Genomic DNA, 15,450 nt, shown 5'->3' on the forward strand with positions numbered 1-15,450 from the left:
TCCATACCAAAGGGAGAAACCAACTTGAGTACAAGAGGTTGAACAAGCTATCACATGTCTCCTACAACCGGCAAATGGAAGCTATGTTTCAAAATCTGCGTGAGCAAGGCTCCAAAGCAAAGAAGTCGAACCCACTTGTCCTAGAGGAGTTCCAATGGGATAATGAGTGGGTTGATATCAATGCTAAAATGGTCCATGAAGATCAAGCCCAAGTCATGGACGGTGACACACCACTACTTTGGTCTCAAGTGGATGAAGCCATGGGTGTCTCAAGTAGTCTAGCTGGTCGCAGCTTTCCTAGGAGAGCCCGTGGTGATCTTGGCGAGTCTAGTGCACGACCCATTGGCCCTTTTCTCACCTACACTAGGAACCACTCAAGAACAAGGCTGGTTGTGCATGATGAAGAGTTAAGAACTGAACTGGAAGCCGCAGAACTTGACAAAGGCATTGAAAGTGAAGATGAGGATAACAATGATGCGGCAAAAAATGATCAAGTTTAAGACGTCGAGTTTCAGATTGATGGCATGCTTCTTGATGAATGATTGCTTGAAGATGTGTTGTTTCCGAAATCTGCCACTAATGTTTTGTTGTTCAACTGTTGAACTTGTTTACTTGCATTTGGACCTGGTTTATGTAACTTAATGTTAGACTTGTTGTGTTTGTTTAATTTCAGTGTTGAACCATTTGCTGCCCAGGTTTTTCCTGTCCCCAGCCTTATATTCTATAATTTTATCCTAAATTATATATTTTTATTAAACATGAGTCTTGCTGAGTTGAGACTAGTGTAGACTAGTCTACAAGTCGCTGGCTCAGAACGACCGGTCGACTCGCAAACCATGATTTAACCAATGGTTAGGTTGACCTAACCTAAAATAGGACCCAACACCTAAAAATCAATTAGGTTTTTTTTTAGTTTCGATCTAGATCAACCAATGGTTAACCTTCACCTCCCGCACGTACACCTCCTCCCTAGCACCGTCTGTCTTCAAGTCATGTCCTCCCCGAGTGTCGCCTTCACCATTGGCTCCCCCCCCCCCCACCTCCGACCTCCCTTCCAGCTCATCCTCATCCCTGCGCGTGCGCCTCCGCCCAGCTCGCTGATGGCTCGCCGACATCTCCCTAACTGCGACTTCACCGGCATGCGGCAATGTTGGTGTCACAGTGCTCCTCAATCCTTGACTTGACACCCTCCTACCGGATCTTGGACCGCACCGGCTGCTGCGGCCCTCTTCGGTGAAGCTACGTGTACTTCTCTTGTGAAGCTACAAGCACTTCTCCGGTGGTCCTTCTGGATGCCCACGACCACCTGAGTTAAAGGGCCGCTTTTTCTTCCACTCTCCCTCGGAAATTCTGAATGATAGACCTGGTCAGGTTACTGACTCCGAACTGTTTTGCATAAGGAGATTTTGCCATGAAAATTGAAATGTCTTCAGCCCGTTTGCGAAAAAAAGTACACAACGCTGTTTCTTTCCAGTACGACCACTTAGTATTATTTTTATAATGACCAACACAGCAAAAACTCAAGGGTGGACTTAAAGCCAAAAAGTCAACCTCAATCCCCACCAAATCCGCTCGGCTCCCATCGCAGGCTGTCCCCGATGGCCGTCGCCTCCATCGCCGTCCGCTCGGCCGTCGGTGCCGCCCTGTCGGCGGTGATAGCCGCCCGCGCTGTCCGGCGCCGCTCGCTGGACGTCTCGGGCGGCGTCGCCGGGTTCGCCGTGATGGCTATCCACCTTGCCTGCGGTTACAGGTACGGAGCGCTGCTGCTGGCCTTCTTCTTCACCTCCTCCAAGGTGACCAAGATCGGCGAGGACCGCAAGCGGCGCGTCGAGGAGGACTTCAAGGAGGGCGGCCAGCGCAACTGGTAAATGGGCATCTGCATCTTCCTGATTGGCTTTGTTTCTCAGCTGAGTTATTCTCACTTTGGTTAACAGTCAACCGATTCCTCCCTTTTTTTGCACATATCTTTGCTTTGACATGTCAAATGGAGCAATTTGTTGATGAATCATGTAGATTAAAGAATCAGGTATTTAGCATTCTAGATATGGCTCTGTGCATCGATGTTAGAGTCAGACATTCCATGTTTTTCTGTCTGCAAACCTACTAGTTTAGCTCACAGTGGCCTGTTAGCAAACTGCAGAGTATTGCTATGCTGAAATAAGCAACGAGCTGTCTGAACTGTTGACACAACCTTTGTATCTGAGTTCACGAACTCTTTCTCCTACTCGACTATGAGTTAGTTGTTCCATCTCTCTTTGGAAGTCACATCACTGAAGCGTGCTGTTGTTAAATGGACAGTCATTTTAGAGAAATTTGAAGTAACCAAAGTAGTGGGAGAACTATGAGATGTGACGTGTTGCTTATTTGATATTATTTCTTAGGTCTAATTCCATTGTTTCCAATAAACTAAGTATATTGACGATGCTACTTAGGAATGTCCTTTCTGTGGTCGATTTATGTCAGACTCGTGGACTTGTCAAATTTTTTTTTCTGTCAATCAGTACACCCGATAGATTTTGCATTTACTCGCAATTGTTTTGGTTCAGCAGAATAGTTGACTTCCCATTTTACGTATTTAGTTATAGAGAAATATGTTCCCACCTCCCATGGCTATGGTGCCCCTAGTTCTGAACTTGGATTGTGCTTCGGGATTGACATCTTTTCATGGTTTGTATGCTACGTTAATACTGCGGGTTTGCCCTGATTTTTACTTATTGAACGTCAACTAGCAAGTAGATAAGAGAAAACACCTAAGTACAAATAGCAAAAATTCAAGCTTTTGGACCAGAAAGAAATGCTCACAATGAAACCTTTTCCCACTAGACCGGTTCGCCGATCCAATACAATTTAAGAGGAAAGAATAGACAAGGTAAGGTCTTGAGCTCCGCCAGAGAGTGTAGGATCTTAGGCTCCACAAGGGAGGTGGTCTTGGTCTTGTAGGAGGAGCTAAGCTCGGCTAGTCATATCATCAAGTCTAATGGTAGAAGGAGGCGAGGGATGTGTATTATACCCACAGGCCCGAAACCAAGCTGTGGTGCCAAAAGTGGCTCATATGGGCTTAATGCATGTTTTCTGCGTGTAGGCATCCTAGAGTGTCTTGGTTTTTAGCCTTGATGGTTTGGGTGGCCGGAGTGTTTGGATCAGGACTTGGTCCAGGTTGGCTTGGGCCTTAACGAGGATTGTTCGGGTTCTTTTGGCAACTAGCTGTCGGCCTGTGTAGAGGTCCATTCAGGTATAGTTTGGGTGCTGAGCCGGACTATCCACCATGGTGTGACCCTGAGTGTTCGACCTTGTCTGTCTAGTAGCTCTGCCTTGCTTTCTTTCCTTCGTGCTTTCTCCCCCTTCTCTAGTCCTCGCTTCTCCCCCGTGCCATTGCGCTCCTCGTCTTCATAACTAAGTACACACAGGGTCCAAGCCGGTAGTAGCCAATTCTTAGCATCTGAGGGATCGCACAAGTCAAAGGAATAGATTCACCTCATCTACGAGGCTCTTAGCTCGTATGCTTATCATTGGATTAGCTAGATCTGGTGAACTTGGATTGGTGATGTTCGTGGATCCCTACAGTGCCGTCTCTCCCTTCTTGGGAAGGAGTATTCCTCGAGTCTAAGTCTCCATCACCGTAGCAAGGGGAGATATTGGCAACATTGACTGTGTCGCTCACCGGCAACTTGCTTGTCGGAAGGTCAACCTTGCATGCGTTGTCGTTAATGTGCTTGTCCAAACACAATTGGATTTTTGAGCTGGTTGAACTTGATGTGCAATCTTACTTGGTGTATTGGTGGAGCTTCTTCGTAAAATTTAGTGCATCCATGTTGGTTCGCACTTGAAGTGGTAGAAGATCAAGTGGTGTATATGGATTGAAACCATGCACCACTTTGGAAGGACTTCTGCTTGTCGATGAGTGTGGTACGATTGTAGGCGAACTCAACATGGGGACGACATTCCTTCCACACCATCGAGTTTTCCTTGATCATAACTCGAAGGAGGCTTGGTAAGCTTCGGTTCACAACCTCTGTTTGACCATTGGTTTGTGGTGACAATGCGTTCCAGAAGTAGCTTAGGAACTTGGCATTGCGGCCGGAGAAATTATCTTTTGGACATGTATGGTATGTGGGTTTTCCCGATTTTCGTGGATTGACAAGAACACGAGGGGAAAACAGGAAGAACTCGAAGAGACACACAATAAGACAAAGGGGTACAAGGATAACTAGTAAGTAGGGCGAAGTAGAGCATCGAAGTACAAACATAGATGTGCAAGCGTTTGGATTGCATACAAAAACAAGCCGACCTAATCTTGATGAAACCGTTTCTCACACTGGTTGGTCAATAGATCAAATAGTAACCGGGAGGAAAGATTGGCTTTGTGAGGCCTTGGAGTCTTGAGGAATACGATGGTTCTTTGAAAGGAGAAAGCTCTTAATGTTCTAAATATCAAAAGAACCTAAGGCACACCTTGCCGCTCGGTCTAGCATTAGCGTTGATACGTGCCCTCTATTATATTGCCATGGTCGCGTCAATGGTGTCTTGGATGTTGATGGTTCTAGGTTCACCTAATCATTGCACGTGGTAAGGGTGAGGTGCTTCTTGAGTTCTTGTACTTCAAGTTGAGCTTAGAGTAATGTTCTTGACTTGCTAAATTGCAAAAACTTCCGCCATCTATGATCACCTTGATAGGACGCACATTCATTTCAGCTTTGGTTTGGAAGAGGTTGCACCTATGAACTCTTCTTGGAGTCTCAAGACCTTAAAGACAACAAGAGCGGGCTCAGATTGATGTCACTATATGACATGGGTATGCCATATCAGGTCCTGAACATTGCCATCCCAGGTACAAAGCCCAGGAAGGAATAGAAGAAAGCCCACAAAGAAATCGAGATGAAGCCGAATGTACTACGTTAGGGAAGTTAAGCCCATATCGGGTGAACCGACTTATAATGTAACTCAACCTCGAGGTGGACTCTCAGACCTAGCCCGCTATATAAGGGCTGGGAGGAGCCCGAGAGGGGATAGATTCAATCAGACGAGACACCTTGTAACCCTAGTTCGACATAATACAATCTCGGTGATTCGCCCTTGGTCATAATATTCGTCGGCTGCCTAGTTTGGTTGACCGGTTTGTTGATTCGTCAGTGTCCTCCTTCCTAGAAACCCAAGTCCATAATCATGGGCATTGGGCATTGACAAGGTTAACCCTTTGTCACTATAGACCATACCTTGCTTTCCTTCTTGGAGAGCTACTTCTTCTAGGGCTTCGAGCTCTCCATGACTCATGGACTCGTATCTCCATCCTCTATGATGACCATGCCTTGTTTACTAGGGCATTCTCTAGATTCGTGGCCACAGCCGTGGCACTTGAAGCAAATGAGTTCACAAGATTCTAGACGTCGCGGTGTTGGCCAAAAATGTGGCAAGGTGAACTATGCTAGACGTCGGCTTGGAGCTAGAGTTAATGCCACTTGTAGAAGGAGCTAAGTGTAGTTCTTGACATTGGTAGTGGTGCACAAGACATAAGAGGTTGAGCGTGGAGCGGGGGAATTGGCCTTTTAGAAGCGATCATGTTCTTGTACTTGGGTTTCCATCTTCGTAGCTTGATGCGCTAGCTCCACTAGTGTGTCGTAGGGCTAGAAGTCTATGACACACTTGACGGGATGATTCAACCGGGTCAAGAATTGGGCCACATTTGGTTTCTGGATTTGTCCACATTAGTGATGAATCATTGTGGATTCTATCTCCTTGTAGTAGTCCTCTACGCTTTGGCCCCCTTGCTTGAGCTCTTGAAGCTTCTTGAACATACCTCTTGTTTAAGGTGCATCTTTGTCTCCATTTCCTCGTGTCCTTTTTTTTTTAAACTGAAGGCATTATGCCTAGCTTTAAATTAATAAAGCATCAATACAAGGTGATGAGGAGAACAACTTACAAGGATTACAAACACAAGCAAACCGAAAAAAGGAAATAACGCGCAGCTCGAGCCGAAGTCCTTGACCACCGGAAGAGAGCCAAGACATGGGAGGCTAATAAGTGACGGAAGAAGCTATCATCCACTTCAAAGACGAACGAAAGGCATCGAGGAATCATCCGTCTATCGTCGAAAAGGGCCCGTGTGCTCTGGGCACCAAACCGTCAAACGATAGGTAAGCTCACCCTAGAACATGGATGTGAGCTGGAAACGAAATCGTCAAGGAAGAAGAGACTCCGAGCACAACCACCACCACGTACCAAGACCACACAAAGCATCACGTCACCATCGTCTGCAAACTACTCCTGAACCGACCAGTTGGAGGGGACTAATGACTCGCGAAACGACACCTCCAAGGAAGACACGACACATAGCGTCGCCGCCAGTTGGTTCGGCAACTAGACCAAAGGTTTTCACCCTGAGCCAATGGTGGAAGGTGCATGACACCACGAGAATGTTGGGCCACGTACAGATAAACAGAACTTTTCTACGCAGGTCTCCTAAGATCTAGCCGAGGTAGAAGGCCACGGGGATTGCCATTAATACGTGCAAGTGTTGAACTTGATGAAGCGCTCAGTGCAATCCTCGATCTGATCCATTCCCACAACCATCGAAGTGTTCAACATACAACACCTTTCCCAGTATCCACACGTACGTGGAGGAGCACCAGCGGTGGACTGCTAGGTTTGGTACGGTGGCTGGCCTGGAGTGGAGGCGCTAGCTAGGGTTCCCAACACATGGGAGTGCTCTAACCGTGCCCTTTGGTCAGCCGCAGCCCCACTATATTTAGGGAGTAACGATGGGCTTCACAACACTTGCGGCCCACTTGCTGAAACCCTAAACTGGTCACCACGAGTCCAACTTGCTAACCCTGTGACTGGCTCGGGTCCAACCCAGCCGACTCACTTCTTAGTCGGATCACATCCGATTCACTCCCGCTCTTAAGTGTGTGACCCCGTAGGCTCATGGTTTCCTGGACACGGTTGGAGTCCAACTCGCAACCGACCAGTCGGCAGCGGCTTCTAGCAGAGCATGCCGACTCTCAAGAACCATAGTCATGACGACAAACCTTTCCAATGTGACTTTCGTCCTAGTCCTGTTTGCCTCATGATATACCTTGTCAGACAAGCTATAAGCGAGTTAATGCCATCGCTTTAATAGCTCAACTTTCTTCTCAAGCCATGATATGTGATTCATCCGACTAACTCTTACTCAGTCGCTTTAGTTAAAATTAACCGAGTCGCGCATGGTCATGCTTCCGAATCATACCATCCGAGAGGGCCCAAAGAATATCTCTCCAGTTAGAGCGGTCAAATCCCATCTTGGGCCATGGCAAGCAACTTGATTCTCAGCCGACCTGAACTCTGGCTTTATAACTGCCCTGTTACGGAACAATGTTTTACAAAACCTAATTCCGCCCACAACTCGGATCGTGCGATCACCTCGGGTCTAAGGATTCCATTGATTGAGACAGCCAAATGAGAACTTGGTTGTTTCTTCTCAATATTGGTCAGTCCAACACTTCAACTAAGTTCGTGTAAGCTGGATTAGCAACACCATGCCCATGACAAGTGGAACCGAGTCATCTGTGGACTTGCGCATTAGTTTAGGTAGTGTGTGCAGCACAATCTTGACGTCTAAGGAAATCTAGTAAGAACATCATGAATACATAGTTACAGAGCGGAATCACATATTCAATGATACATATCAAATCTTCACACAAAAACGACTTAAATATCTTTATGAATACATCATACCTGATTTCCTCTAGGGCATATTCCCAACAGAGAACGCTTCTAGAGAGGAGAACGACGCCCAAGAGCGTCGTCGTCGCCGACACCGACAACATTGTGCTGAGCTTTCACCAAGAGTTCATGCAAAGCAACCAAGCCAAACCAGGCCACAACCGCAGGACGGAAATGTGAGATTGTAGGGATTGAAGAAGACGGCCCCAGATCTGGGCAGTGACAACCAAGATGGCGACTCCCACCATACCACCTCCTATGCTTCTCACTTGCAGTCCTCACTGTTGAGAGAGCCAACCTGCACCGGTGGAGAGGCATCCACCGTCCAAAGCCACCGCTCCAGCATCCAAGAGAACCAACCTCACCTACCTCCCCTCGGGAGGCAAGCCGCGAGCACGCAACCAGCTTCGCACCTGCGCCCCTCCAGACCAAAACCGCTCCTCGACCAGCCTCCAGCAACCATGCAACAACACAGATCGAATCCAGCAGATTGCTCCCAATTTGGAAAGAAATAAGCACATACCTCAACGATGGATGCCAGAGGACCACGTCGGAGCCAGCCCCGATCGGACGATGCTGCCGGGTCCACCAAGATGTAGAAATCAGGCCAGATCAGGCGGCACACCACCGGCGTCCCAAAGGCCCGGCAGTCACATGGCCCCAACCCTGGTCTGGAGCAACCACAACCATCAACAACGCAGCATCCGCGGTGCCGAGGGCAGCCCACTGTTGACCTACCATAATCAATACAAGGAGGTCCTGCCTATGGTGTTCAACGGTGCAGCAACAAGATCGATGATGTCTGAGTCGAGCAGGGTTTGAGAGCTGGCAACGGAGATGTTGTAATAGAGGGTGAGATGGCATGGGGAGAGGCACGTGGAGAGGGTTCTAGGGCTTCCTTGTGTGGGTTGGAGACCCAAGTGTTGCTCTTCCATCCTTCCTTCAAATCTTTCGAAGTTGTTGTGCATAGTACATTGGAGACCCAAGTGTTGCTCTCTCTTCACATGTTTTCCACCATTGGCTCCACTCCCTCCCTAGGCATGATGAAAGCACAAGTGCCAATATATGTGTGAGGAATCGAGATGAAATCATCCAAGTTATCTTACCCTTTCGGATTGAACGGATCAATAAACCGCTCGTTGGAAGTCGGTGTTGACGAGTAAGTTGGCAAGAGTTCCAATCCGAAAGTACTCGCAAACTACAAGGCTTATGAAGAGCTTGGTAAGTTTAGAGCACAATTAAAAGATTCAATAGCTTCACAAGGCATTGCAATGTTATGTGGAGCTACATATTGAGTACTCTAGTGGTAACAACAACTAAGTGTTGATATCATTCGATAAAAAGTACTATAATGCAACCTTGCGTTGATGTAGCATGACTTATAAGAACCTAGCAACCAAGTAAGTATAATTCGGCAACTAAGCACTTTATAGTTTAGCAAGCTAGTGATAACACTGGCAATTGCCGACGGAAAAGAAGTTGTCGAGACATGTCAACATGAGATCTAGTTTATATCTCGTCGTGACTAAGCTAATGGTGAAAACGAAACGCCGATCGGACTAATGGTAGAAGAGATAAAAGTTTTAGAAGTTTAAAATGAAAGAAATCTTTTGCCGATGTTGTGACTACACATTTAATGTTTTTTCATTGCATGCATGTAGTAGGGTCCTCCAAAGATTTAGCTGTCAACAAGTTCATTAAGAGCCTGTGTGGAACACGTGAATTTCACAGGATGGAATCATATCTCATTGGCCTAATGAAACTAAACGCCTAAGATGCCATCGTGTAAATGTTTATGCTCAGAATCACTCTTAAACCTATGTCAACATCCATGCACTCTAAACGCCCAAGTAGAAGCACAAGTGTAGTTCTATAAAAGTAGGGAAACATATATTAGACGACGATTCTCTAAAAATGTTGACTTTTTATTGATTGGATGAATTGGCAATCTTCTTTTCGAGAATCAGTACTTGATACAAAACCCTAACTTACTGTATGTATCAATTTGTCACATAATAGTAAGCGAAAGTTGATGCATCTTGTGGAGTTTTCTTTTTTGTAATTTGCCTTTCTCTTCTGTAAAATAGGTGACATTGCTCTGCCAGTGGCATCACAATTGTGTAGGATATTCACAAAATAGCTGATGATGACAACTTGATATTGCTGCCACATCTTATTATTCCGTTTTATGTCTTTATTTTTGAAGGATGCAAGTTCTAGCAAATAGTGCAATAGCAACTGTATTGGTCATCATATTGGCGATAACGACTGGGGGACAAGATCAATGCTTGGATTCGAATGATTCAAAGTATATAACTGGTATAATAGGTTCTATTATTGGCCACTATTGCTGCTGCAATGGCGACACTTGGTCATCGGAAATTGGTGTGCTTAGTGATGAACAACCACGGCTTATCACTACACTGAAGGTATGTGTCCCTTTCGTGGTTGAGGTGTAATTCTAGTTTTTTCTATCTTCTTGAAACAATCAGAAGGGTGGTGGGGGTTTGTTTCGCCACCTGAACTCAGTTAATCAGAGGATATTATCGCACGTAGTTTACTAGAATAAAATACCTAGAAATTGAAATCTAGGAAGCAGAAAAGTTTCTTCCATCTCTCAGACAATATTTTGTGGGTAAGTTTGGCTAGTCTAATAGACCTGGCTACCTGTAGCATCCCATCTTAATTGTTCTTTGTCAAACTGCCATGCATTTGTTCAGATCAATTTAACTGTACAAACACAACACCTTTGGGTTTTCATTAAACAATATGAAATTGTACTTTTCTTGGTAATGCCATGTTCGTGACCAAATTGTTTTGGGCATCAAACTAAGAAACAAGAAAAATAATCGAATTGACCAAAGTACATGTGTGTAGGGATTTTTTTTGTTATTCATGCAACTATTGGAGCCCATTATAAATTCTCCCCGGGCAAGCTTGAAATATGGGTAACATTATGAATTGCCATAGATATGCTCGTAGATGTAATCATAATAATAACTATTATGCGAGCATGTTCTAGATATAGAATTAAAATCGATGTAAGAAAACTGCACACATCTGTAATCTGATCATAGCCAAGTCAGTCGCAATGCGTGACATAAGCTGAATCTAAAACATGACCACTGGGCAAAAGTTGATGTCGACGCCTAGTTAAGGAAGTCCCCATAGTTTTATGCATATTCTGCGCTTAGGCAGTCCCAATGCATTGAATCTTAATCTTATCTATCTAGATTGGCCATTTTTTCCAAATATGCTCAACCAGGCTTGATATGAGTCAGACTAGCCCAAACATTGGAATCTCTTGGTAGCACGTTTAGAAATTCAGGCACATTGCCTCGGCTGAAATTGGTGGTTGAGCAATTTGACTATCATGTTATGAAGAACCATGCGAGACCAAATGATTGTCTTGAGATTGCTTCGGTCAATTAGACGTATCGTTCACCCACAATATGAAACCGACCTTGCAAGACACAAAATCCCACACAATGTCTTTCCTTGTCCATTCTGGGTATTATATTCCATCTTCGCTTGAGGAGCTTCCCCTCTCAACTGCTGCCAAACGATAATTGATTAAGCACATTGATATCGTTGTTCAGTGTTCAATCTGTCAAAACCAAAGAAGGTATGGCGTATCCAAAGATCTGGTGAAGTAACTGACTCTAGAATCATTGTAGGAACATCTTGCCGTTAGTGAATTGCTCCTTCCATGATGAGACATCTTTAGCGCCAGTGCATGCACCACTCCCCTATGCACTAAAACGATATGGAGAAACATGAGTTTTGTCCTTCAAAATCTTCCATCAAATGCCATGCGTCTCATACCCGCTAGATCCTGAAGTATTTACTGTTCCGTTTTTTGGCTCATTTAAATATCTCCAGCGACACTTTAAGTTAGTATTTTGTTTATTTTTATGCGTGAGCTGACAATCATTCTATCATGTATAAGCCTGTCAGGAAAGGTACAAATGGTGGAGTGACCTTACAAGGACTTCTTGCTGCCACAGCAGGTGGTCTAACCATTGGTCTGACTTTTGTTGCTGTTGGACTTATGACAGCTGAATGCTCTTTTAAGACGGGGCTTCGACAGCTCCTAGTTATACCTATCTCTGCTGCTGCTGGTTTGCTTGGGAGTCTAATTGATTCGTTGCTGGGTGCTACACTTCAGTTCAGCGGATACTGCAGCGTTCGGAAGAAGGTAAATTTTTCCGTCACACTTAGGTTGGAATCATGCTTTCAATATATACGAGCCATGATCCATCGTTTAAGTAAGATTGCATCTCAAGAAATCATGAAGACATACTGCTGGTCAGTTTGTGGGACTTGCATATGTCTTTTTAGCACACTTAGTACATTCAGCCAGTGATGTTAAAACATATATATGTTAATGTTAGTTAAATGTTAAATTGGTGCTAGTGACCAAATTGGTCCCTCAAGTTCAGTAAATGGGCCTTGTTGGTCGCTCACATTTCAAACGGTTCAAATAAGTCCTTCAAATTTGCATTTTCTAACACCTTTTGGATGACATGTCACGCCACAAGCCTTCTGACTCAGGAAACATTGTCCCCACTTTGACTAGGCTCTAAAGAAAAGACTAAAGTGCCCCCCACCATAATTAGTTCGCTAGATCAACCCATTTCATGAGAAATAGACAGATGGACTAGTTGAAACAAACCAACCAATCCCACAAAGAAAGACACCATGGTGAGATTATGAGCTCTCTAGTGATAGGGGTTACCTTGGTGCAGTGTATGGGTCAAAGCCTAGGTCACCATTGCTGAAGTATAAGTGCATTGCTCACCTTTCTCTATCACCTTGAGCTTTTGGGTGAACTGGCTGGTGCACGCAATTTTACATGGTATCAGAGCTACGAGCTCTTGAGTCGATCCGGTTGGTACAATTTAAAATAAAAAATGGTAGTCCACTTTCAGTCCAGGCTTAGATTGAGGGAGCCACATGTAAGGGGGAGTGTTGAAATGTTAGTGCGTTGCCCACGTTTCTTCTTACCTGCGTAATGTGTAGTGACAGATAGTTGGTATGAATGCAGTTGAGTTGGAAAAGCTTATTTGGCCCAAAGAAAAACTGATGCAACTAGTATAGAAACAAGTCATGAGAATTGAATCATGGTGATATTTGGGACACATAATCAGATGATCTTTTGGATGAGAAAGAAACATAAATGATAGGTCTAATGTAGAACATTTTATTGGTACAACTAGCTTCTCTCTTGGGGTACATAAGACCGTACCGAATAGACTTGTTTGCATCCAAAGACAACTACACGTTTATCCTAAAATATGGCAGCTGAGGTCGAACTTGTCTGAGTAGGTGGCTTTACCCCACAAGTCCACCGTGGATTTTTTTTGTTTTATTTTCTTGGCTGAAAAAGGTAGGAGCTCTGGCATGCATTATATGAGAAAAAGGTTCATTTACAACTCTAGAAGGACAAAGCAAGGGGCAAAGACCAATAAAAGCTAAGATAGGCACTAACAGAAAGGTGCAAGCTTGGACGTAGCTGCTGGGCAAATAGCTGCTCCTCGTAGGTCCATCACTTCTTCCTGCTGCCGACTCGTTTCTGTTGTCAAGTAGTAACCAGGAATTTAATCCTACATTGGGCTGCCCTTATAGATCCCAATTTATTTATTTATTTTGAGGCACCCTGGCGTGGGAATTTAATCCTACATTGGGCTGCTTTGATAGATCGAATGCTCCTCCCCTGTCACTTGGCGTCACGCCGCTTCCAATCCTCCTGGTGGGTGTGCCTTGAACTTTATGATGTTTTGCGTCATGGGACTGAGCACACCACCTCGAATACATTGCAGCTTCAGATCAAATCGCTGCGTCGAAGCCATAATTAGCCATGTCGATGCCTCGATGACTCCTGGGTCTTACTACTTCTGGGCATTGTTGGGCTCACGTGCTATGTTAGATGCATCCTAGTCTCTTGCTGCTCGCAAAGGAGGCAACTTTGACCATGCATCCAAGCTAGGATGGCAGGGTGGTCCGCAGGAAGGATCTTGTTTTGCTCAGAAGAACCTACATAAGTTAGGGACTTCCTTTATTCTTGATTCTGGCAAACGGATCTGATGCTCTATTAGTACAAGACAAGCAGCATGGCTGTTTCCCTTGGACCTTGCAATCTGCAAGTTCGGGAGGGTAATTTGTCCTTTCCAGTGCTATTTGGTAGAACAGAAATGTGACGGAGATTGTGTGATGTGTCTACTTGTCTACATGCTTATGTGGCATGCCATGTCTTCTAGGGAATATTGGTTGGTCCAAACTGTAAATGTTAGGTCAACCGGGGGACTAATCTGCTACTTAAGGCAATATAAGATTTCCAATGGTATGGGCCTCAAAATTATCTTATCCACATTGGCTATTCTGGTGTGATGATTTTATATTCTACTTTCAAGATATACACACATGTAGTAATCGTGGTTCTCCATTTCGGAAGCTTGGCTTGGCTGCCTTTGCAAACGCGGTTTATGATTTTGAACCAGATATGATCCATGAAATTTTGTGTTCACGACATTCAACAGTTTGCCTGTCCTCTTCATGTAGGTGGTCAGTAAACGGGGACCTACCGTCACCAAGATTTCTGGAATGACTATCCTGGATAATGATGCTGTTAATGCAGTGTCAGTGCTACTAACAGCTGTGATTACAGCTTATGCATGCATTTTCTTCTTCTAGAAGCAAAGGTTTAGTTTCCTTTTCACTTGTTCCTAATGCTCAGTGTCATGTGGAATGTAAAGATTATAAGGGCTCTATGGCATGATGTTTACCCTCAAGCAAGATGTATAATGAAGTGTTGGACTCGCTGAGCAAAGTTTGACGAGCTTGATGACGTTTGCTCCAGGCAACTTGTTTGGTTCCACAAAAGTGCATGCTGGGAATTGTCAAAGTAGTTCAAGCAAGTCCACCCGAGTTGTCATGCGAAATTTGCAATTATGGCAATATGTTGTCCCTGAGGAAAGTATGTCATGTGGATTATGGCTATTGCAGTATTTAGTTCAACTTCTTTGCATGACAATGTAGCAATTGCCCTTTCTGCCATCAAAACAGGGTTATACAAAGTAAAGTTGACCGCAATTTTGAAGGTACATAACATAAGCTTGCTTAAAGAAAGGGATACACAAGGGTGATCTACCTTTACTGTTGTACTATATCATTTATGCCTTGGTCTTTATGTTCCATAAAGTTTTTGCTGCCCTTGCATTATATTTTGGGAGGACCGCCATAGTTTTTTGCTTCCTCTCTTCTCTTCAGAAACTGTGAAATATTGTTTTCAAGTTCTGAAAAAAAAACGGGCTCCATGGAGCTTGGGCTCCATTTGGGGGTTTCCACTGTTCTCAGGATCAAATGCTCTATGCGATCATCTCTCGGCACATCCTTTCCTAAATTTGACTCAACTCTGTTAACTCCATCTTCCACTTCCCAACTGCCTCGGGGTCGGGGCAGAGGGACGGGATGAGGTAGGAGGCGCACGCCTGGCGATCATGGTGAGCGCGTTGCAACCGTGTACACCCTTTTTTTTCTTTTTTTGTGAAGTGAGTACACCCTTTCTTGAAGTGTCTAGAGACAGTTGAAGCTCTTCCTGAACTGGGTTGATGTGCAGCATCGGACATGAATCAAACCAATGTGAATTGTGGAAAAAGTACTCTCCTCTGGCCATTTTGTAACTTGGTATATTAGCGGCCACCTCTTCTCCACGCCGATCGCCTGTCACGTTGGCACCGCCAATGTACA

At 44.8% G+C, this 15,450-nt stretch overlaps 1 protein-coding gene across 1 annotated transcript; it reads left to right on the forward strand.

Moving 5' to 3' along the window:
• The first annotated feature begins 1,518 nt into the window (after positions 1 to 1,518).
• On the forward strand, positions 1,519 to 14,867 carry LOC124658043 (protein PGR-like). The gene is made up of 4 exons (XM_047196489.1): positions 1,519 to 1,864; positions 9,908 to 10,130; positions 11,651 to 11,899; positions 14,263 to 14,867. The coding sequence occupies exons 1-4, from the start codon at positions 1,599 to 1,601 to the stop codon at positions 14,392 to 14,394; spliced, it is 870 nt and encodes a 289-aa protein (XP_047052445.1). The 5' UTR covers positions 1,519 to 1,598; the 3' UTR covers positions 14,395 to 14,867.
• Positions 14,868 to 15,450: the final 583 nt, after the last annotated feature.

The sequence above is a fragment of the Lolium rigidum genome, chromosome 5 (genome assembly GCF_022539505.1).
Source record: "Lolium rigidum isolate FL_2022 chromosome 5, APGP_CSIRO_Lrig_0.1, whole genome shotgun sequence".
Classification (NCBI taxonomy): domain Eukaryota; kingdom Viridiplantae; phylum Streptophyta; class Magnoliopsida; order Poales; family Poaceae; genus Lolium; species Lolium rigidum.